The sequence below is a fragment of the Erinaceus europaeus genome, chromosome 4, assembly GCF_950295315.1.
Source record: "Erinaceus europaeus chromosome 4, mEriEur2.1, whole genome shotgun sequence".
Classification (NCBI taxonomy): domain Eukaryota; kingdom Metazoa; phylum Chordata; class Mammalia; order Eulipotyphla; family Erinaceidae; genus Erinaceus; species Erinaceus europaeus.
The window spans coordinates 128,838,046-128,862,643 of NC_080165.1; the positions used below are offsets into that span (position 1 = coordinate 128,838,046).

The 24,598-nt window shown below is 33.4% G+C and overlaps 1 protein-coding gene across 1 annotated transcript in view; it reads left to right on the forward strand.

Annotated features, from left to right (window-relative positions):
• The window catches only part of LOC132538149 (triadin-like), a 91,568-nt gene that overhangs the window by 39,548 nt on the left and 27,422 nt on the right, over positions 1-24,598 (forward strand). The window contains exons 6-9 of the mRNA XM_060190516.1: positions 20,665-20,691; positions 21,143-21,172; positions 22,594-22,623; positions 24,038-24,085. Of these exons, the coding sequence (XP_060046499.1) occupies positions 20,665-20,691; positions 21,143-21,172; positions 22,594-22,623; positions 24,038-24,085 (135 nt within the window). The remainder of the gene's footprint in view (positions 1-20,664; positions 20,692-21,142; positions 21,173-22,593; positions 22,624-24,037; positions 24,086-24,598) is intronic.

The following is a 24,598-nucleotide window of genomic DNA, read 5'->3' on the forward strand; positions in this document are numbered from 1 at the left end:
CCTTTTTTTGTTGTTGTTACCCTACTCTTTCTTTTACTTGATAGGACATAAGGAAATTGAGAGAGGTGCAAGAGATAGGAGAAAGAGAGAGAGAGAGAGAGACATAGCACTGCTTCATATCTTATGATGGGGGCTAGGGTGAACCCCACACTCCTTGTGCAGGGTAACATATATACTCAATTAGGTGCAATACCTTCTGGCTTTAAATATTAATCTATATATAAATCTAAGGTCTCCTGCATGAGAGGATGCAAACAGTAGTGAAATGTGAGCATTATAAAAGGAATGCTGGCACACTGGGTACTGATGGGTCATTCACATAGAAAGCTACAGAAATTTGGAAATTGTGGACATTCATGTAAGTTCTCAGAATATTGTTTGGATAAATAAGTTTAGAGGTTCATAGTAGAAGTCCAAGAAGAAGGGAAAAAATGTCCCCATTGTGAATATTACTTATTAGCAACCTAATTTAAATTATGTTTAACCAAAAGCAATATCTATAAAATTAATTTAATCATTTGTACATATATCTTTAGTCTGATTGTATACCTATATTCCCTCCTGGTTATAGCTAGGTAAAATGTGCACTCGTGTTTTATTTACACCCAACTGATTGCATAAGAAATGGGACAAATGGGACTAGGGCCAGTCGGTGTCTCACCTGGTTAAGCACACACACTCCAGTGTGCAAGGACTCAAGTTCAAGCCCCTGGTCCCCAGATGCAAGGGAAAAGCTTCATGAGTGGTGAAGTAGAGCCACAGTTTTCTCTTTGCCTCTCTTCTTCTCTATCTATCCCTCCTCTTTCTCTAGCCAATAATAAGGTAATAAAATAAAATAAGATAAAAGAAATGGGACTTTATTAGATAAGTTTTGTAGAAGCAAGTCTGTACTAAGAGAGTGCAAAGTCTGGAGGTAATGACTGTTTGGGGTCATAGTATAAAGAGTTACTGTAATTTCATAGTGGGAATAGGGTAAATGAAAGGTTACGAGAAGATTTGTGATAGCAATCTAAAATACTTTTTAAAAATCATGTTTTCTTATCTATGATGTGATCTGGATCTGTTTCAAATTATGCCCTGCAACCTCTTAGTGGTTCAGAACTAACATTTATTTATTACTTCACCATACATGTAGAAGAGATTGTTGATGTATTTTACATAATTCTTCCATGGCACTTTGTTTTTCAGTAATGTATACATGAATCTTAATACTTTGTGAATTTGGTAGGAATAGCATGCAGCATCACTGAGGTGCTACAGTCTTAATTGTTTGAAAAGACCTGTTCATCAATTTAGAAACTAGTTGGAACACCAGAGAAATTAGATGGCTGGACACTCATCAATTGACGTACTGAGTTGGCTCACTTCATGCTAATAACATATTTGTATAGTTCCATATAGAAAGTGTTCATACCAGCTTCAGTAATGGAGTGGATAATTACTGAAGTGGGTTCTCATTCCATGCATAATTTTAAGTGGGCTTGTGTTGAGCTGCTTCTGAACTAACGGAGCTATACTCAGAAATGAGGAAATTAACATAAAAAGACAAGAGAATAGCTGCTTTTTGGAAAAGTTCAAAAGAAAAAAATCCTAGTAAAAAAAAAAAGGGGAGTCGGGCTGTAGCACAGTGGGTTAAGCGCAAGTGGCGCTAAACTCAAGGACCGGCGTCAGGATCCCGGTTCGAGCCCCCAGCTCCCCACCTGCAGGCAGGTCCCTTCACAGGTGGTGAAGCAGGTCTGCAGGTGTCTGTCTTTCTCTCCCCCTCTCTGTCTTCCCCTCCTCTCTCCATTTCTCTCTGTCCTATCCAACAACAACAACATCAATAATAACTACAACAATAAAACAACAAAGGCAACAAAAGGGAATAAATAAAATAAAATAAAAAGTAAAAAAAAGAAAAAAAGAAAAAAAAATCTAGAAAAAAAAAAAAAAGCATGAGTTCCTAGAAACAGTGGATTAGTCTCCCAGCATGGAAATAATAATTTTTAGAGTGGAGAATATAGCAGTATCAAGTCAGAAAGATCAAGAGACTGAGTATGTGAGAAGGACTCATTATATTTTACCAAAATCTATACATTTATGTCATTTTTGAAGAGTAGTTTCAACAGAATGATATAATTAGGAACCACTCTATAGGTATTAATAAGAAAAGTTATCTATAACCAGTAAAAGAAGAGCAAAAGTACCTTTTTTTCCCCAAGAATTTCTTGTGGAGAGGGAGAAAATAATAAATTTCAGTAACAAATTGAATCAAGGAATATGTGTGTGTGTGTGTGTGTGTTGACAGTGATAGAACGGAGTACTATATAGGGAAAAGGGGAAAAATCTAGAGGGAGATGGATATTAATTAGCAAGGAGTGTGTTCAGACACTACAGGTAGAGGGAATTAGCTTAATTATGAGCAAGAAAATTTCCCTTGAGATTTGAGGGAATAATGAAAGGATAGATTAAATTAAAACTGAATGTGTATAAGGACATTCCTACTGTGTGATTTTTTTTCTCCCTAAAGTCTTGTCTGTGATGTTAATTAGTAATATTTCTTACTCAATCCAGGGGATTTTGTGGTTGCTATTATTGTTGTTGTTGTTTTTATTGTTATTATTATTTTGCTTCATACTATACTGACTCCTAAAAATTTGACTAAGTCGCCATCTTTTATTTCTCAGAAAATAATGTTTATTGGTAAAGACTATGCTATTTAACTCATATGCTTATAAATAAAATGACAAAAGATTATTATGATTTCAAATTCTTATGTAACATCATTTTTGACATAGTATATTATTATCCTAAATTTCTTTTTTAAAAATAAAAAAAAATTATTATCTTTATTTTGTTTGATATAAACAGCCAGAAATCAAGAGAGAACGGGTGATAGAGAAGGAGAGAGGCGGGAGTCTGGCAGTAGCACAGCGGGGTTAAGGGAATGTGGCGTGAAGCCCTGCGCTTTGGCGTAAGGATCCGGGTTCGAGCCCAGGCTCCCCACCTACAAGGGCGTCGCTTCACAGGTGGTGAAGCAGGTCTCCAGGGTTCTATTTTCTCCCCTACTCTCTCCATTTATCTCTGTCCTTTCCAACAACAATGACAACAACAATAATAACTACAACAATAAAAGCAATAAAGGCAAGAAAAGGGAAAATTAAAAAAAAAAAGAGAGAGAGGCAGAGAGACACCTACAACACTCTTCAACACTTGCCAGAGACTTGAACTCGGGTCCTTGCGCACTATAATGTGTGTGCTCAACCAGGTGTGCCACCACCTGGCCCCTAAAATTCCTTTTTTAAACCACCAAGGAAAAGCTTGCTGTAAAAGAAATACATTTCACTAGATAATTGGAGAAGAGATAAGTGTTCTTTTCAGGAAGTAATGAACACTAGTTATACATAGTAATGTAATGAAACAACAGAAAATATTTTAATAAGTGAAATGCTTAGTTTATTTTCTTATTAGTCCAGAGAAAATTAAAATTTATAAACAAAATCTTAACTGCCTAATCAACATCTTCTAATGGTTATTCTACCAGCATGACACTATGTTTAAAATTGAAATCAATATCTCTTCCATTGTCCCTTTTTTGGTTTGCATTTTTAAATATTTTAATTACTTCCTCTTAAGGAGAGAGATACAGAGAAAATGACCAGAACACTGTTCAGCTCTGGCTCATTGTGGTGCTGAGAAATGACCCTGGGTTCTTGAAGTTTCAGACATGAAAGTCTTTTGCATACCCATTGTGCTGTCTCCAAGCCCTTTTATTTCTTTTCTCAAGAAATGATTCAGAGACTTAACAGGTTTATCTTCTCTCAGACCCTACCATGCAAAATTAGAATAGCTACCTTATTTCTTCTCTTTATTTTTCCTCCTGAACCCTATCTTTGCTTTTCATCATCACTTGCCTGGAGCAATATACAAATGTATTTTATTTGTATCAACTTTTCAAAGATCTGTCACTAGTTTGTGAAAGCCTTCTTTTCTAGTTGGATATCTGCGTGACAGGTTCATTGCCACATGATATTTTCCATAATTTATTTCTGCATATGTTTTCTATGTTTTTTAGACCACCGCTACTTCTCCCTCAAGTCACAGAATAAGAATTTAAAAACAATCAGCTGTTCTATGTCCATTCAGTTTCATTTGAATTGTATCCCTTTGATTTTGGTTTATACTGAAAGTATCTATTCACTTTGTAAATTAATTTCCCACCTCCCCCTTGCTCTCTGTCTTTGAACAAATCAAGAATTCTCCAGCCTTAGTGTGTTTCACATGTTTTCCTTTAGCACATCATAACAGTATCCATGATTCATGCCTGAATTGGTTCTTTGTAGCTTAATTTCTATGCCTTTCTACTGTGACTCCCATCCATAGTCTTATCTAATTTCTGAGACAGAAAAAAAGATCATTCAGAAGTCACTATGCCTATCACAGGTCAACAAATCCATACTTTTGAAAGGGAAACCATTGGTAAATGTTTTAAAATTTATTTTGAACGGTGCCGTAAGTTTCTGATGCAGCATATGCAGGAGCAATGCATTGTTTTAAGTGTGAAAGACCACCAGAGGCAACAAGAGTTCTAGGATCCTACAACAAAATAACGTACTTTACAACAGATCACCTAAGCTGTCCCTCTAACTCCACAGTCTCTCTTTAACTATAAAACAGTTATAGACAATACACTGTGTGTCAATCTATGACTTATGTGAGAAACATGTGCCACTACACATGTAAACACTTTCAAAAGTTTTTAATGAGAATGTAAAAGCTTATAATCTATACCCTTACTAAGTGTAGTCCACACAACTCTATAATTACCACCTGATTACTTGTAATGATTATAATCTATACCCTTACTATTCTAAATGTAATCCACACAACAATATAATTATCACCTGATTACTTGTAATGATTATAGAATCTTAGATATCATCAGAAAATGCTGTATAAGAATTTAGATTTTAGCAAGAACTGGAAGACATTATATGGAAATTAAAATTTGAGAAATATTGTAGAACTCATGGAGATTATTCCCTTATTGCCAGTAAAAGAAAAATGTTATGCTTTCATCACATACTTGGCTAATTTAGACAAATGTTTTTGACTGGTTGCTTTCTAATTAACTTTGAGGACCTCCCACTGAATGCTGATAGGTAGCCCTTGATTCATAGTTTCACTTGACTGGTGATATCTAGACTATGGATAACCTAGAAGTGACTGAGGAAATAGTCAATTTTTTTCTTAATAGTGAAAGGCTGCCTTCCTCCCTCTGATTACCTGAACCTTCAGTTGAGCTAAAATGGAAAAAAAAAACACACAGACCCATATTTTGATTGAAGAACATGCATATAAAGGGTAAACTTTTAAAAGTTCACCAGCTAGTTAATATTGGCACAATGTGTGAATGCAACATGCAGTGGTCCAGGAAGTAGTGCAGCAGATAGGAGGCAGAACTTGCTAGGATGATGTCCCAGAGTCAATCCTTGATATGCCAGAGTGATGCTGTGGTTTTCTCTCTTGCCTTATCTCTCAGTAAGAAAGAGAAAAGGAAGGGAAAACAGTATTCAAATAATACATAATGAATCTTTAAGATATCTTTGGCTCATTGCAATCAAGGGGCTTGTCTTTCACATAGAATAAATATATTTCAACTTCTATTTGTGTTTCCATAGTGACATTGCAAAATATACACATATATAATTACACAATATACTTTATTGCTGAATCTTTTAATAGAATACAATAGATGTAATAGGTATCCAAAAACAGATGAGGGGCTAAGAAAGATGTGATCCATATACACAAAGGGCTACTACTCAGCTATTAAGAATGATGAATTCACCTCATCTCATCTTGGTTGAAGCTTGAAGGAATTATAGTAATTCCTTGAAAGAGAAGAATGAACATGGGTTGGTCTCATTCATGAACAGAAGTTGAGGAATAAGAACAGAAAGGGGAATTACAAAGTAGAACTTGGACTGGGTTTGGTGTATTGCACCAAAGGACTCCGGGAGAGATGCGGGGGGTGGGGATGTGAATGTGGACAATAGGTCAGTCAACATTTATCTCATAAAAAAAAAAGTCAAGTAGCCCCAAGGTATGAAGGTATGGTTATTACTATAAGCTGAAATAATGTATTACCATTATGAAATATAATATGTTGAGAAAAATGAATTTTAATTAAGTTGTTTATGGAAATCAAAAGTGATCTTTTTTTGTTATTTCTGTTTTTAAAAAATCAATGCAAATTCTTCCCAGTTTTTTACTCAAATTAAAGAGTAATTGAAGAAAGGGGTAATAATGAGATTTGAATTGAGATCTTTCAAGGTAGCAAAGCAATTCACTAAAGATGACTTTTTATATGCCACAGAGGAACATGATGTCCTATTTCTTCCCAATTAAAAGAAAAACTAAGAAACTGTTTAGACACTTTCTCACTATTTAAACTCCATTAGAAATGTTTATTTTTCCAGGATAATTAGTGAGTTATTCTGACAGAATATTAAAAAATTTACAAGAATCCAGTTTACCCCATATTAATAGTTATACTTAATTTACTTCTTAGCTTTTCTAATGAATGCTCATTGCCTAAATTATTTTAACCTATTCTCAGCTGCCTTTTATTTCTTCTATGATTAAACATGGGTTTTGTACTATTTGTCTTTTGGGTTTTAAGACAATTCTCTTCGTTAAATTATTATTTATATTTCAAATTAGTTAGTCAACACAATAATATTAATATGTGAAAATACTTTTCAGGACTGTGATGAAGTGTTTCACACTTGCAAGATGCTTTAAAAAAGAATTGATATTTAGTAATTGAAGCAGATTCAGGAAAATGCCTCACAGATTTAGGATAAAACGTGAAGTCTTTTTTATTCACATGCTATTCAAACTTCATTCTCAGTAACACAAAGCATCTTCATAAAAGAAAATGGGAGTGTATGTTAGTGTAATAGAAACGGGATGAAAAGAAAGCTATATGAAAAGAAAATAGAAAAAGAAATAGTATGAACTAATACTTTTTCTATTCTTTTTTCCTGGTTTCAGAGCAGAACATTCTCTGGCTCACGAACTGAACTTCATATGACCAAAAGCAAATATGGCATATAATGTTCCTTTCCAGTCTCTCATGGCTACTTTAGACAGTCCCATCAAAGTTACAATATTTGACTGTGCTTTCTTCCTCACAAACTTCCCATCCTGTCTGTGTAACTTGACCTATACCTAAACCTTAGAACAATGATTGAATAGCAACTTGTGTATATCAACATGTGAACTAATTTCTCAAAGGATCATGTTGTGATGGAGAAGTATTTAAGGTGATATTTTTTGATGTCTTATTTATTTATTTTTTTATTTTGGATAGAGACAAAGAGAAATTCAGAGGGGAGGGAGAGACTAAGAGAGAGAGAAACAGAGAGACACCTGCAGGACTGTTTCACCACTTGTGTAGTTTCCCCCCTCCAGGTGGGGACCAGAGGCTTGAACCTGGATCCTTGCCCATTGTAATGTGTTCACTCAGCCAGGTGCACCACCACTTAACCTCTCTCCTTTTCTTTTAAAAATATATTTTTCCTTAATTGTAAGTAAGATTGAGTGAGTGGGAGAGACAGAAAACTAGGAAACTAAAATGTCACTCTAGAGTCTGAGCATATGTTGTGCCAGAGTGCCAGGCTAAAACTTGGAATCTTCCACATTTGAGTCTTGTGCTCAACCACAGGGCCACCCTCCAGAAGCAATTTTCTCCTTTTCTTCAGTGAAATGATTATAATCAACATTGATAGAAATTCCATACAGAGTGATCAACAGTGTTGAAAAATCACTGATATGTATAAATAAATGTTTCTGTAGGTTATGTTTTCTTTACTTTTTTGTAAAGATTATATGTTTTCATGAAAGACCAGAGTTAAGTGAACTCTTTTCCTTCTGTGATCCCTTCCCAAATAGTTTGCCATTGTGTTGAGTATGTGTATTACTCAATAGGACTCATATATTGTCGTCACTTATTCATGAAAGGCATTGATAGTTGACTCAGGATATAATATGCAAAGGATATAAACAAAAAAATGATTGTTACAATGCCTGTTTCACCACTTGTAAAATTTTTACAATTTTACAAATTGTCAGGGTAGAAAAATTAGCATATATTTACAAACTATTAGAAATAGCAACAAATCCTAAATTTAATGAATTACAAATGATGCTGAGATTATAGACTATGGATATCTAATTTATCCAGGAATAAATTTAGGAAACCCTTCCAACAGCCTTAATAGTGGAACTGTTGAACTTAGTCTTAAAGGAATATAGTATGGTGAGAATTACATGATGAAGAGGGACTGGAGTTAATGGTGAAAGTGGTAGCCATACAACTATTATGATAAGATAAACTGTACCCAAGTGTGAACAACTGTTTGATAAATGAGTATTTCCCCCACTAAACAGCCTTTAGAAATAGGCAGAAAGGCTATCAGGCAAGAAAGGAATGGCAGAATGAAAAATGATACATCTGAGATTGTAATGAAGACAGAAATTTAAGAAGAAATGAATAAGTGAAGCATATCTAAGAGGTACTTAGGAAGGAAAATCAACAGCACTACGTGGGCAGTTAAATAGCAAGAGCAGAGCACGTGGAGGCAATGTGGAAGACTCCCAGATACCTGGTGCTATTGTATTGGTTTGTGGTATCACTTATTAGTATTAGAAATATTTTTTGTAGGACAAAATGACAGATTATCAGTTGAGTTTAGATTTGTTTTGAGTTGTTTTTTCTTTAGAAAATTAGACTTGTAGCTTACTGATGGAGTAAGTCCCTGTGTCCCTTTATATTGAGTTCTTCATTTACTTTTCAAAGAATATGCATGATATTTTATGGAAATATCTTAAAATACCTTGTGTTATTGAGAACAGGAAGATGCACCTTGCATGGTATTTGAATGAAATCTAACTTCTATGATTAAGCTCTTCTATTAGAATTTAGTTTCAATTATTAGGTAAGAGAAGCCAAGTATTTTTGAGAGATTGAATTATATAGCAAGTTATAAATACTCAGCTAATGTTTTCTTGATAAATAAGAGAGCAGTTGTGTAGTCGTGAGGTGGTATTAATAATATAGCAAGTTTCATATTTTAATGCTATCAAACTTGTGGCATTATGATTGATTTTTCTATTAGCTTCTATTAATATCCCCTAGTGTCCCATGTATGATCACATGGTGAAAAAATTATGCTTAACTGTCTCACTAGGATAACTTTAAAGCCATTTTAATATCATGTGGAAAGAACTCACCTCTCATCACTCATCTGATTTAAATTTAGAATAACTGCCTCATAGTGCAGTGTTTTCCATGTGTGAGACACAGGTTTGAGCCCAGCGCCCACTGGTAGTGTCTGTCACTATCTCTTTCTGTCTCTGTCTCTGTCTAAAAAAATAATATAATAACTTCCTCAAAGGGATTGCAAGTGCATAATAGTCAAATGTCGCATCCTTGAATACCTACAAGTACTTAGAATATAGTGTAATTTTAAGAAATTAAAAAAAAAAATCACTTCTCAAAAACAACATACCATAAAGTCAAATCCATATACAGATAAAAGGCATTTCTTTAGTTTTCTAACATATGCTATATTTGATATTTATTATTTTTCCACAACAATTTTGACAATTAAAAGAATAATGAGAATCATAAAAAGTGGACCTAACTGCTTCTTCCAAAATGTAGTACAATTTCTAAACTGATTCAGTATCGCACAAAAATGTTATGGTATTTTTCTCTGCTCCAAATGACTTGCTTATTAAATATGTATACTACAAAGTTTAGCTATTAATCTTCCAGTTTATTTAAAAGGTTAAGTACCTTTCATATGGCTATTTCTGACAAAGATTTTTATACCTATAATAGAGCTGTACTAAATACTCTGTACTAAATACCTGTGTACATAGATATATTAGATCTGGGACAGACTCAATTAATAAACAAAGTTTGATAATCTGTCTTTCCTTAAACTTAGACATGTTTACACAGCAGATCTATCAAGAATTGATTAAAAAGATATGATAAAGACCATAAATATAAAAGGAATTAATACTCTAAAATTTTGGGCTGATTCTGTCTAAACTATGTTTCAATAGTAAATGATTCACTATATGATTTAAATGAATGCTATATATAAAGTTAAGAAGTTAGTTCAAAATAAGATATAAAAGAAGACCATATGACTTAATGTTGGATATTTTAAATGGCCATGTTAGGTTCTCCAGAAAATAAGTATACAAATGGAGAAATAAGCTCAGTTCTTATGATGTATTGGTTGTCTCTGCATTCTAGACAGTAAACTGTATATGGTTATAAAAGATCAAAATTATGTTGCTTTCTGTGACATGTAAACTGTCAAAATCTTAAATATATAAATTTGGACCACTCTTAAAAATTAGTTTAGGGAGTCAGCCAGTAGCTCAGTGGGTTAAGCGCAGGTGGCACGAAGCACAAGTACTGGTGCAAGGATCCCGGTTTGAGCCCCTGGCTCTGCAACTGCAGGGGAGTCCGCATCACAAGTGGTAAAGCAGGTCTGCAGGTGTTTATCTTTCTCTCCCCCTGTCTGTCTTTCCTCTCCTCTCTCCATTTCTCTCTGTCCTATCCAAAAACGACATCAGTAACAGCAAAAATAATAACTACAACAGCAATAAAACAACAAGGGCAACAAAAGGGAAAATAAATAAATAAAAATTAAAAATAAATAAATACCTTAGTTTAAACTATTATGTGTTTTCATCATATACCTGATATTGTAGAAAATAAAAGCCATTTAAGAATAGAAGCCATTCATAAGTCTACAATATTAAATATAATAAACACTAAAACATTAGACATATAAATCATCTTAATTTTGCCTTTTTCTTTCTCCCATTTTACTTCTGTATGTGTTCATTCAATATGACTAATATTTTTTTTAGTGTATGGTATTTATTTATTTTTTTTTTAAATTAATTTATTGGGGAATTAATGTTTTACATTCGACAGTAAATACAATAGTTGTACATGCATAACATTTCCCAGTTTTCCATATAACAATAGAACCCCCACTAGGTCCTCTGTCATCCTTCTTGGATCTGTTCTCCCTACCCACCCACCCCAGAGTCTTTTACTTTGGTGCATATGACTAATATTTTTTAAGTATATGCATGGTAGAATAGAAATGAAAAATGTGACATTACTAAATTCATTTAAATACAATTAGGAGAATTTTGATGTCACAAATATATAGAAGCTATAATAAAGATAAAGAAAGGCCAAATGCCGGGCGGCCAAAAAATAACCAAGTCCTGTATGCCATACCAATGTGGTAGCCACAAAAATTTGGGTACCAGATGCATGAACAAGTCTTCCTTCCTTATATGCATTGGTTCAGCTACCAATGTCCCATTTTAAAGCTGAAGGACTGTGTGAAGTTGGTACTGCATATTTTGTTCCGGGTAGTGTACCTTAATTTGGAAAACTGCCATTCAGGCCAGTGCTGTATGTGACTCAGGTGAATCTGCCTTGTTTTAAATCTGGACCTGATCTACTTTGGGGCTGGAGCAGGTGCCTGGGTGCCCTATCCAGTGTGAGAGGAACGTGTTTCTCTCTACCTCTTCCCTCCACTCTCCTTTTTCCCTCCTCCTAGCTAATTAAAAATAAACAAAAGAAAAAAACAAAAACCTCTTTCCTTTCACTGCTCTTTTATTTTATTTTTTTACTCTCTCTTTCTCTCTGTGTGTGTCTCTATTCTCTAGTTCCTTTTCTCCTCTTGCTATCCCTAAAATTCACAGTGGACAGTAGGTTTGCGTAATTGTCTATTCTCAGTTTCCCTTTTTTCCTTTCTCTTTCTGTTTCCTTTGGATTTGGTTGATATTTTTTCTTGGACTGGAGGTGTTGTTTGGCTAACTGGTATTGGTTGAACTGCATCAATCCTTACTTCAGTTATTATTGTTGTGATTTCTGAGGTTGGATGACTACATTTATCATAAAGGTATTTAATATATCGTGGCTTGTACTCAAAACACAACAACTGAAGAACAACAGAACAGAAAAAAAAAAAACATCAATAAAAAAATGGTTAAACCAAGAGCAAATAAAACTGCTACCACAATGAATCAAGACAGGAGCCCAGAAGAAACTCCAAATCAGTCAGAAGTAACCACAGATAAGAAAAGTATGCAAGCAATAATAAACCTAATAATCACAGAAATGAAGACAACTATGGAGGAAATGGCTATGAGAATTAGGGACACAACAGATGAGACCCTCAAGGAAAACACAATCTACCTCAAGATAATTAGAGAACTGAAAGCTGAAATAGCTGAACTAAAAGGTCAATTAGCAGAACAAGATAATACTAAAACTGAACTGAAGAAAGAAGCTGAGGGAAGGGAAAACAGGCTAGCAAAAGCAGAAAAATCAGAAAACAGAATTAGCCAGACAGAGAATGAGCTAGAGAAAACAAAGAAATAGGTAAAAGAGCTCAAAAAGAGATTGAGAGACACTGAAAACAACAACAGTGACATATGGGAGACAACAGAGGCAAATTTGATAAATACTTGACTAAACTACCTATAAAATTAGAGTTACTCCTTTGATACTACAGAAACACACACAAAAATAATTTTAAAATAGTCTGTTCTTCAGTAGAAATGATGAAATAGCACTTAGCAGAATTAAAAAAAATTAGTAAGGACACTAAATCAGTAATCAAAAACCTCTCAATAAAGACAAATTCAGAACCATATGGCTTCACTTCTGAATTCTACCAAACATTTAAAGTTGATTTTATTGCCAATTCTTTGCAAACTATTCTCAAAAATTAAGTAGGAGGGAATGCCTTTAGATTTATATTATAGTGTTGACATCAAACTTATACCAAAACTAGGTAAGACACTAGAAAAACAATGAAAATTGTGACAATTTCCCTAAGAAAACTAAATATGAAATTCTCCAAACTAGCATATCTATTATTACTCAACATGTTTAAAGTTCCTAGCCAAAATAAAATTTAAAAATAAGAGAGGGTCAGGTGGTATCACAGCAGGTTAAGTGCACATGTTGCAAAGTGCAAGGACCTGAGTAAGGATCCTGGTTCGAGCCCCTGGCTCCCTACCTGCAGGGGGCTTACTTCACAAGCAGTGAAGCAGGACTGTTGGTGTCTATCTTTCTCTCCCCATCTCTGTCTTCCCCTTCTCTCTTGATCTCTCTCTATCCTATCCAACAACGACAGCAGTAACAACAATGATAAACAACAAGGGCAACAAAAGGAAAACAATGGCCACCAGGAGTAGTGGATTCATAGTGCAGGCACCAAGATCCAGTGATAGCCCTAGAGGCAAAAATAATAACAGCAATAATAATTTAAAAAATAAAATAGTTTTTTTTAAATATCTGTACCTCCGAAAGATATCATTGTAATCTCTATCAAAGTTTCAACACAACCTTGTCAACATCTGTCATTTCCTGTTTTATTGATGTAGACAATTCTAACAGGTGTGAGGTGGAATCTCAGTGTAGGTTTTTTTTTTTTATTTTTTTTTTACAAAGTTGTCCCACTGCAGGGTTAGGGTAGTTTTCTTTTTCTTTTTCTTTTTTTTTTTTTTAATGATAAATGAAATGGAGCAGTTCTTCATGGCAATGTTTTTACACTACTGGTATAAACTGATGCAGCCCCTTTGAAGACTGTATGGAGAGTCCTTAAATAAAAATGGAATTCATATAAGACCCAGCAGTATAACTGTGGCATTTATTCTTGAGATTTATAAACACTGCTTTGAAGGGACATATGCAGGCCTGGATTAGTAGCTGCATTATTCACAGTAGCCAAAGAATGGTAGCAACCTAAATGTCCATGAACGGTTGACTGGATAAAGAAGTTATTGAATATATGCTTCATAGAATACTACTTTGAATATAAAAAAGATGATATTTTGTCCTTTGGGAGAAAATGGATAGAATTGGATATGATTAAACTTAGCAAAATAAGAGGTGAAAGACAATTGCCAGATTGTTTCATTCACATATGGAATTTTAAGAATTGAAACACTTGAACTTGTAAAAAATACTGAAACAAGCAAAACACAGAAATTCCTGTTGGTTATCATTGAGAAGGTGGGGTCACAGAACTTTGGTGGTGAGTGTAGTATAGAATCCTACTCTATAATCTTACAATCTTGTAAATCACAACTAGTGATTTGATCACAAATAAATGATTTGAAAAAGAAAGTCCAACAAAATTTTTCACAAAACTAAACAATTTTAAAATACATATCCTGAGATAATCCCAAGGAAAGAATAAAGCTAGAGTCATCAGCTTTCTTAGTTCAAGGTTTATTTCAAAATCAAATCAATGTGGCACTAATTTAAAAATAAACCAATAAAGCTACTCAGACTCCCAGATCAAATTATTTCACTTATAGATGGAACTTAAGAACAAAGAACAGTAAGAGAAAACAAGGTGAAACTGGGACTGGGTGTGGTGTGCACCAAAATAAGGGACTCTGGGGAAGGACATGATGAAGAAACATTACAATCCCGTTGTGTCTCCCAGACACCAGTTAAGAGTTTGTGCTTATGTGTTAAAGACTGTACTATAAACTACTAATGCTCTAAAATAAAGTAAAATAATGAAATAAAATAAAATGACAAATGTTTGGGTCCTGACTACAAAGTTTATGATTTATTAGGACTGGGGTGAGGCCCAAGAGCTTGTGTTTTGAATAACATTTTAGGTGGTATTGTTTCAGGCACTGCTGTGGAAACATAGTTTAATAATTAGATTGGAAAAGGACATCTCAGAGGGAGAAACAGAAACGTATAAGATACATAAACATCCTGGATGCTGTGTGAAATCTTATGTCTTTAGTTTAAACAACAAGAAAGCATTCCAATGATTTCCAAGACCCTTTGCATTAAAATTCTTTCAGTATATGTTGTAAAATGTTAAAGTTCCTACTACCTGTAAATCCAATTTTTATGTGGTATTAAAATTCAATTGCCCTAAATATGATGCTATTAGATTACCTGAGTGGAAAATTTTTCCAAGAGCTTCTTAATTATTTTATACCTAATGTACATGCCTATTTTATAGACTTTGATTATTATGATAATCCTCTGAATTGGCTAGAAAAATTAAAGCATAAAAACTGAAGAAAAGAATATGGATATTAGGTTTGGTAATAATGCAGTTACCGTGGTATAATAAACACAATTAAAAGTATTCAAATAAATTCATGAAAGCTTAAGTCTTCTTCTTTCACTTGTGAATTTTAATTTCCTTAGATTTACTATTCAAAGTCTAGTGCCAGGGAGAGAACACAAAGGACTTGCATATGAGAGGCCCAAAGCTCAATCTCTGGAACTGCATAATGCCAGAGTTGAGTAGTGCTCTACTTATCAGAAAAATAATTTAAAAAGTGAAAATCTCAAAAGTCCTCATAACGTGTAGTTCTCAGAGTGGTCTTGATTAGTTTTCTATCATTTGAGAAATGTGGTTAGAAAGTTTAAGATGAATACAGTCATAGAAAAATTACCTGATTAATAATATAGTGGGGCAGGTAGTGGTACATCTGATTGAGTGCACATGTTACAAGGCACATGGACCCACCTTCGAGCCCCGTCCCCATTTACAAGGGGAAAACTTTGCAAGCAGTGAAGCAGGGCTACAGGTGTCTCTCTGTCTCTCTCCCTCTCTATTACCCCGTCCCTCTCAATTTTTGACAGTCTCTATCCAGTAAATAAATAAAGATAATTTTAAAAAAATTCTTTAATCTTTTAAAACAGAAAAATACTGTAGCAATTTATCATATGTGTTTAAAATATGGTAAATAAATTTATGAATATGTGAATCAAAATGAGAGAACTGAGCCATTTGCTAAATGGTAAATCACTTTAGAGAAAAAATGTTTATGAGCAGCCTACTTAAAAGTCCTTACTAACATTACCCAATTTAACTATTCCTAGGTCAGGACTGTTAGGAGGCTAAACTGTATAAGTATAGGGGTCAGGCGGTAGTGCACCTGGTTAAGTGCTCACACTACAGTGCACAAGGACCCGGGTTCAAGCTCCTGGTCCCCACCTGCAGGAGGAAAGCTTCACAACTGGTGAATCAGGGCTGCAGGTGTCTCTCTGTCCCTACCTCCCCCTCCCCCAATTCCTCTGTTTCTAGCCAATAAATAAATAAGTAAACTATATAAGTATAATTTTAATGTAAACCACTAGTTATTGATGCAGATATGAAATTTTACGGGGCCAGGTGGTAACAGACCTGGCTGAACGTTCATGTCACAGCGTGCAAGAACTTGGGTTTGAGCTCCCAGGTCCCTACCTGCAGAAGAAAAGCTTTGCAAGTTGTGAGTAGTGCTGCAGGTGCCTCTCTTTCTCTCCTCTATCTCCCCCTACCCACTCTATTTCTGGCTGTCTCTATCCAGTATATAAGGGCAATACAAGTCCAAACTGAAATATTCATATTAAATAATGGATTTATTTGATTAACATTTAATAATGAAATCTACATGATTAATTTATTAATGTATTGTAGAGAATAATATGATTGCATCAGAAAAAAATATTAGCAAGTTAAATAATAATTAGATATATCACTAAATAAAAGAACTCAATATTATAGAATTATGATTTGTTTTGCTGGCCTGTTTTTGTGTGTGTGTGTGTGTGTGTGTGTGTGTGTCTTAATGAATTGAAGTAAATTGAGTAAAGTCAACTTGTATCAACTTGTATTGAAAACATAGAAATCATATATAAGTAATGAACTTCACCGTTTCTGTGTCATGAACTAGAAAATATTCATTTCACTTTGCAGTAAATTGCTGATTTAGACTAGTTGCACAGCAGGTATTCATTTAATTTAGTCAATATAGAATTTATTGCTAACTTCTACTATGCTCTGGACCTTGATAAATTTTGGATATACCACAATGCTTATGTGGAAGTTGAAGAAGAAATTCAAAGTATTGGAAAAGAAATTCAAATAAATAAATACTTCAATATAGAACATTTAATGTCCAAATGAAAGTAAATATATATTTTTTAATATGCAAGGCACACCAAATTCAAACTGGGAGACAAGAAAACTATTTTGAGCAGCTTATTTTGGGGGGTAATGCCTGAATAGTAAATGGAATTTAATCAAAGGAAGAAAGAAATTCTAAATAGTGAGATTCATGCATAAGACAGTCCAGTGGCAAAAGATCTTTGGTTGTTTTTGAAATTCAATATCTCAGTATGGTTTGAACATCGAGCACAAAACAGTGGTAAAAAGTAACTAGATAAGTACTAATAAAATAGCTTAGGCAGAGGCACTTAGAGTTGAAATTAAAGGTGCATGCTTTAGATTAAATTGTGATATGTGAAAATACTAGAGTATATATTAGAAAATCTAAGAGTTGAAAGAAAAGTGGTAAGAGAAAAACCTCTATTTTCATAACCAGTTTGGATAGTCTTGGTATTATGAAAAGCATGGTGAATTAAAGTATGAATTGTCTATTGTTGTGCAAAAAATGGGGTGGCAGTACATAATAAATATTTATCTCTCACAGTTCTGCGGGACCAGAAGCCCAAAATCAAGGGGCTGGGTATTGGCAAAACCATGTTGCATAGTTCTCTATGAGAACTGTTCCATGCCTTGCTCTGAGTTTCCGGTATTAAGACAATCATTGATGTTCCTTGCTTTGAAGATACAGCATTTTAGTATCTCTCATTGGATGTTTTCTCTTTGTATCTTCACATCATTTTCTCTCTATGCATATTCTTTCTTTTCCTCCTTTTTTTCTAAGTTACTTTAAGTTACATGCTAATCAATTCATTATAATTATATATGCAAGGGCATTTTTTTTTCTTGCCTCCAGGGTTATCACTGGGGCTTGGTGCCTGCACTACAAATCCACTGCTCCTGGGGGCCATTTTATTTTATTTTATTTTATTTTATTTATTTTGTTGCCCTTGCTGTTTTTGTTATTGTTACTATTGCCACAGCTGTTGTTGTTGAATAGGACAGAGAAATCAAGAAAGGAGGGGAAGATGGAGAAGGGGATAGGAAGATAGACACCAGCAGACCTTCACTACTCCTGAAGTGACCCTCGTGCAGGTGGGGAGCCAGGAGCTCAAACCGGGATCCTTACTCTGGTTCTTGCATTTTGTGCCATGTGCGCTTAACCCGCTGCACTACAGCCCAGCCCCCAGGTCCTTATTTACTAATATGGTCATATTCACAATGTACTGAGTGTTAGGCTTCAACACACAGGTAAAAAGACAAAATCTAAATTATAGGACAAAGAGAGAATAGAGATATTATGACATTTCAATTAAATTGAATTTGGAAATCACATATACATAGGAGAGGGCATATAAAAATCACTCAAAATTCAAACTTGAGCCATGTCATGGTAATAACTAGTTATCAGGTGTTTATCACAATTAGATTGTATGAATGAAGTTTTACTTAACTGTGTATGCACATATGTGTCATGTTTTATGGTGCGATGGAATGAGTACAGTGTCTCATGTGTGTGCTATACTACCACTGAGTAGCACTCTGATGAGGAAATATCTGAATAAGTGGAGAATTATTCATTATGGAGAAGAAAATGCAATATTGTTAAGATACTAATTCTTTTCAACTTTGTCTATAAATTCAACAAAATCTCCATCCAAATTTCAGCAGATTTTATGTTGGATGTTTGCAAACTTGAGTCTTATGGTATCCCTGGCATAGGAAAATGAGAGACAAATCATTAAAGTAATATTAGAGATAAAAGAACAAAAGTGTAAATGACTTTTAAAAGTCCACTAATTACTGTAAAGAACCAGAAGGGCAGTCTAAATAACCTAATTAACAGTGTTCTGTTTTGGCATGAAAATAACCCAGGTTCAAGCCCGACTACTAAATTTAAGGGAGCTTTGGTGCTGTGTTCCCTTCCACTCTTTCTGTCTCTCTGTCTCTATCAAAAAGAAGACAGAATGATAAATATTTGCAGTAAGCAATATTATAAATACAATGCTTACCATAAGTAATGGCAGTCCTATTCTTTCCCTGGGATCAAGTAGTTTCCTTATATATTGTTCTGTGATCATCTGTAAACTTAAAAGTCTCCAACAGATATCTAGAACTGTCTTTACCTGTCTACATTTCTCTGAGCTGTGATCTCTAGCTGTTTTGGACTTTCTGAACACTCACATCATCACATCAACTCGGTTTTATTTGAATTAAGATTTGTGACACTATATAGGTATTAAGCTACGAAAATCATAGGACATTTTGTTTCCCATGACTTAGGGATTGCTATCCTTTGTTGTTTGATATCCAGTATTTTGAAAGTCTCATGCTATATGTCATGCCTATTATTATTGATTTCAGTTGTGAAAATTAATCAGGTCCCTGATATTTTATCTTAACTAGTAGAAGAAATAATTTTGAAAATAATGAGTACAATGCTAATATCTATACAATTAAGATGAATGACATATCCCCCCTTCCAAAACGTCAGTGAACAGGGAAAGATGGAGTGAATGATAAAAATAGTTGGATATAGCTATTATTTTTAGTAAATAGGAGGAACTGATAATGTGAAATAATTGTTAATCTTCTTCTTCTAGCGTTTGCCCTTCTTCCGTAGCCAGTTAATGGCTTTGAAAGTGACTGGGATCCATGTGGATTCAGTCGGCTAGGAAGGATTGTCAGTTTCCCCAATGAATGGGTACTCAAGGGATGCACCACGGGAAGGTCGATCCAATGCATCCCATAATTGTTAATAAAATGTGGCAATGAAATTATGCTGTAGGGAATAAATATTGAAATGAGAGTAAAGACATAGAAAAAAAGAAAGTAAAGATGCATTCTTAAAAGTTCAACTAAATGCTAACAGAAAACAATTAAAAATAAAAAATCAAGAGTGATGATGTGTACATAAATCAGTAGCCAGTCTGTGGGAACCTACAGATTAACTACTATTTTCTTAACGTTTTATTAGAACATCGTCATTAAAATTCATTTACATATTATTGTATTGTTTTCAAGATATAGTTGCAATGAATCTATGTTCCTCAAACCCAAAATATATACATTTTGTTACAGAAATCTTGTTACCCATTGAACTAAGAATCCAACATGTAATAAAAAACCTATAATATTTTCAGTCATCAAGAGTTCCCAACTCTGCAGCACAAATTTTCAGCTATTATGCAGATAAAACATAGATAATGCTAATAGAAATGGTTAAAAAAACGTCTTGAATTTTTTATTTTGGATAATGAAGAGTCACAAGTATTTTCCCTAAATAAAATATATTTTCTTTCTTAATGTCAGATTAAAAAGGTAACATCGCATAGAAGATTTTGAGTAAATTGTTTTAGTAAAGCAGTAAAATTAAGCTAAAAGCTTTATTATAAAAATAACTTGGCATGGGCATTAAGTTATGAATACTGCAGAATTTCAATAAATGACAGCTGAATCTAATGTGTTTTTTTATATTTAAGTACATAATATTCTGTCAGATTCAGTATCTATTCAAGGAACATTGAGTTACTCAGCCTTTAGTATGTTTTCACAAATCACTTTATTGGTGGCTTTAGTTTACAGTACAGTTTTGACACATTACTGTAGAAAAGGACTGTCTGATATGTTTAAATTTTTCTTCTAGGCAAAGAAGTCAAGCCTAAGCCTCCACGTATGTTACATGCATGCTAAAATAAATTTTAAAAAAACAAATGTTAAAACACATGTTTCTTCTTGTTTTATTTTATTGTCAGATATTGTATTCAAAATAAAAGACTTAACTATTCTGTGTAAATAATTAGTGATTATATGAAGTGTATTTTTGGCAAGTTCTGTACTAAAATATTCCTTCATTCTTTATAAACTGGAGTTATAAACCAGCTGTTTGCTAACTTAGCATTAATTTTTTTGTTTATTTTTCCATTTTTTTCTCAAGATAATTCTTATCAATGATGATGAGGAAACCTTACTTTTCTGTTTGTATTAATTTGCTGTAATGATAAACAAAAACCAATATTATAGGTTTTAAAATGAATGGTATGCAAAATACATATGCATGATTACAGAAATAAATGTCTTTATGTAAATCCAGCTAACTGATATCTATTTGCCTTTATATTTAGAGACACAACCAAAAAAAGAAGAGAAACCAGGTATGTGTATTTGTACAGAAAGTTACATTTACCTGCACCGCATAATGACCCTGGGCCCATGCTCCCGGAGGAATAAGGAACAGGGAAACTTTCAAGGGAGTGGGTGGGACACAGAACTCTGGTGGTGGAAATTGTGTGGAACTGAACCCCTCTAATCCTGTGGTCTTGTCGATAAGTTTTATCTTATAAATTAATAACAATAAAATCCTAAGTGAAATAGAAAAAAGAAAGTTACATATTCTACATTTATAATGAATATATTACTAAACATTTTTTATTATTTTATTGCAATACAAGCAGTATGCCAACTTTTAACCTTGATTGACTTTTTTTTCAGAGACAAGGCCTTATGCATGTACATTTCACTGCTCCCAGGTCATTTTTTTTATTCAGATAGATATAAATAAAGATAGAGTGAAAAGAATATGCCTTCCCACCCCTAACCCCACCCCTCTGCTACCATGGCACTTCCATGTGATGCCTGTGCCGAGTGCATGGTTAGACTTGTGACATGCATGTATCCCAGGAGAAGAGAAAGAGAAAAGAAATGAACTCTGATTTGAAATCCTACTTGAGAATTAACCAAATGTATCAAAAATAAAGACACTCATATCCAAGAAGTGCAAAGACTCCCAAGTAAATGAAATCTCTGAGGTATGTTATAATTAAAATAGTAAAAATCAAAAGCTAAGGCAGGATCCTGAAGAGAAAAAAAGAATCATCTATAAAGGAAACTCCATAAGATTATCCCAATACTCACAACCTTTTTTTAAAAAAATAAATTCTACTATTCTTACAATAGATCACAATTATGCAAAATTCTCAGTCACTTTATAATAAAGACCATCTTTCTTCCAATATTCAGTAGTATTTGCTCAGATTTTATGATATCACCAGAAGCTATTTAGCATTCCTGTTTCTAGAAAAATGTTGTTTTTAGTGTGTATTCTTTAAGATGACAAAGCTCCTCTATTGCTCACCTCAGTTCTTACTAAGTCTATAATAGAATTGCCCTTAGTGTCAGTATTTAGTACAAATTATGTATCTTTCATATCAAGCACTGCAAAAATCTTCAAGCCTCTATATATTACCCAGTCCCATTGCCACACAGATGTGGATATTTATATTATACAGACATGACCTCACTTCTAATATTTTTAGTCTGTTAGATTGACTATAATGATCATCTTAAGAATATGTAGAAAATTCATGGTGAAATCAATAGTTATAGCAACCACTTAACCAGAGCAAGTACACAGCATGGTTCTAATTATGTGTTTTATAGTCTAGCATTAACAAATTATCAATAACATTGAAAAAATTTTAATACAATCTTGCCTTTAAATTTTGAAAAATAAAATAATGTAATCTAAGACTTGTATGAATAATTTAAAAATTCTTACCTTTTGTTCTCCTTTCAGAGCCACAAGCTAAAAAGGAAGTAAAACAAGGTAAAGACATTTTTATTTTTAAACAAATAGAATTTTAAAATGCCTTTATTTTGGACTGAAAGAGACTTTCCACCCACAGGAAGTTTAGAGTCCCTCAGATCCTCACTGTTTTCTCAGTTCCATTGTTTCTTCTTATTATTATCTTATAATACTAATTAGATGAGAACAGATAACCCATAAGTAAAAGCATCAGAAATATGGCTAAGTGAGCCTCAGCAGATTTTAGGACACATTTTTTTCTTGGGGATCTTAAAAAAAAAAAAGTACAATTCTTATTTTGTAGTTCTCTTCTAATAATACAGAAGAGTAGAAAAATACAAAATTATACAGCATTGAAATTTGAAGGAATAGAAAAACGATTACATATATACCATGAGCTAAAGAATATAATTTTAATTTTAATATATATATAAATGCAAACATAATTATTACTTATACTTAATACCTGTGAAAACATTTCTGTAAATTAAATTGATAGATAACTGTTTCAAGTTAAGAAATATGAAAGCTAACAATCTACATTTTATTTAAACCATTAGTAATCCCAAGACTAACAATTACATCATCATTATTATTATTGTTATTGTTATTATTTTTGTTTAACAGACCATTGCCAAACTCTGGATGTACTATCTCCCCAGCCAATACAATATTTATTATTGACCTACTATTATATCATTATAATATTATAATTATATTATTATAACACTATGTAATATATGCTATATTATATTATATTCCTAATATCATTGACCTAATATTATTGACTATTTTTTATTTGTTTTGATTTTGATCAGAGTACTGCTCTGCTCTGGTTTATAATGGTGTTAAGAACCCAGCCTGGGACCTCTGATGAGTCTATTTTGTAAGCTGCTGTGCTATCTTCCTGACCCTGCGTATGCTTTTAAATTTCATCTGTAATCCCCAGAGAGGATTTTTAAAATAAGAACATTCATATATTTTCCATTTATATATATTTATTTAATGTGGAAGAGAAGACAGACCAGAATATCACTCCAGCATATGATATGCTGAAAAATAAAATCTGGCCTCAAACAAGAGATTGCTGTTTCTGCTCAATGAAAAATTTCCCTTGCTGCTTAATGGAAAAATGTTGAAATTTTTCAATAATACGTATTCGCAACCTATAGTTTGGTATTTCTTCTATACATCATCTATTCATTTGAAATTAAGAGCACTGAAGCACCAATAAGACTTCTCAGTATATTATTGTATGTAACCAAAGCTCTTATTGTTCAAGTAAACTAACACTGACAGCAATAGTTTGACCCTATATTTGTTTAAATCTATTAGTTTCCCATTTAAATCACTGCTCTAAGTCACAGAGAAAATTCACTACATTATTTATAAAATGTATAAATGCCTAAAATTTCTTTCTTTCTATTATTTCCAGAACAACCTGTCCTGAAACTGGAAAAGATAGTTTCTCATGGTAAACCAGGTATCTTTTGCAGGTGGTATTTACAGTATAAGCTGTGGCTCAATGCTCTTGTTTTTAGCACAATGAAGATACTAGACTTAAATATAAAGTTACCTGAGATGATCCATATATGAAGCCATCATGCTTCTGGAAAACCTACAATTATATCCATCTTCAGAATAATGTTTCTCTGAGAATTTGACTTAGTAGATAGTAACTGCAAAGTAAGCCGTCCTTTCTCATCTGACTTAGCTGTTTCTTCCAATACTCTAGGGAACAAGCTCTACTTTTTGTTTTTCCTTTTTTTCGCTTTGCTTTACTCCCCTTGGAGCACGACAACCTGAGAAAATTTGCAATTCAAAAAATATGCAAGTCAGATAGGTTCTTTCAAATATGAACATCTTACAGTAATAAATCCCAGAAAAAGGAAAACATCATTTCTTTCTCGTCCTCCTTCTCCCCACGCCCCTCCTCCCTCTCCTTTGTTACTTTGTTTTTTTTTTTTATCAGAACACTGAACATCTCTGATTAATA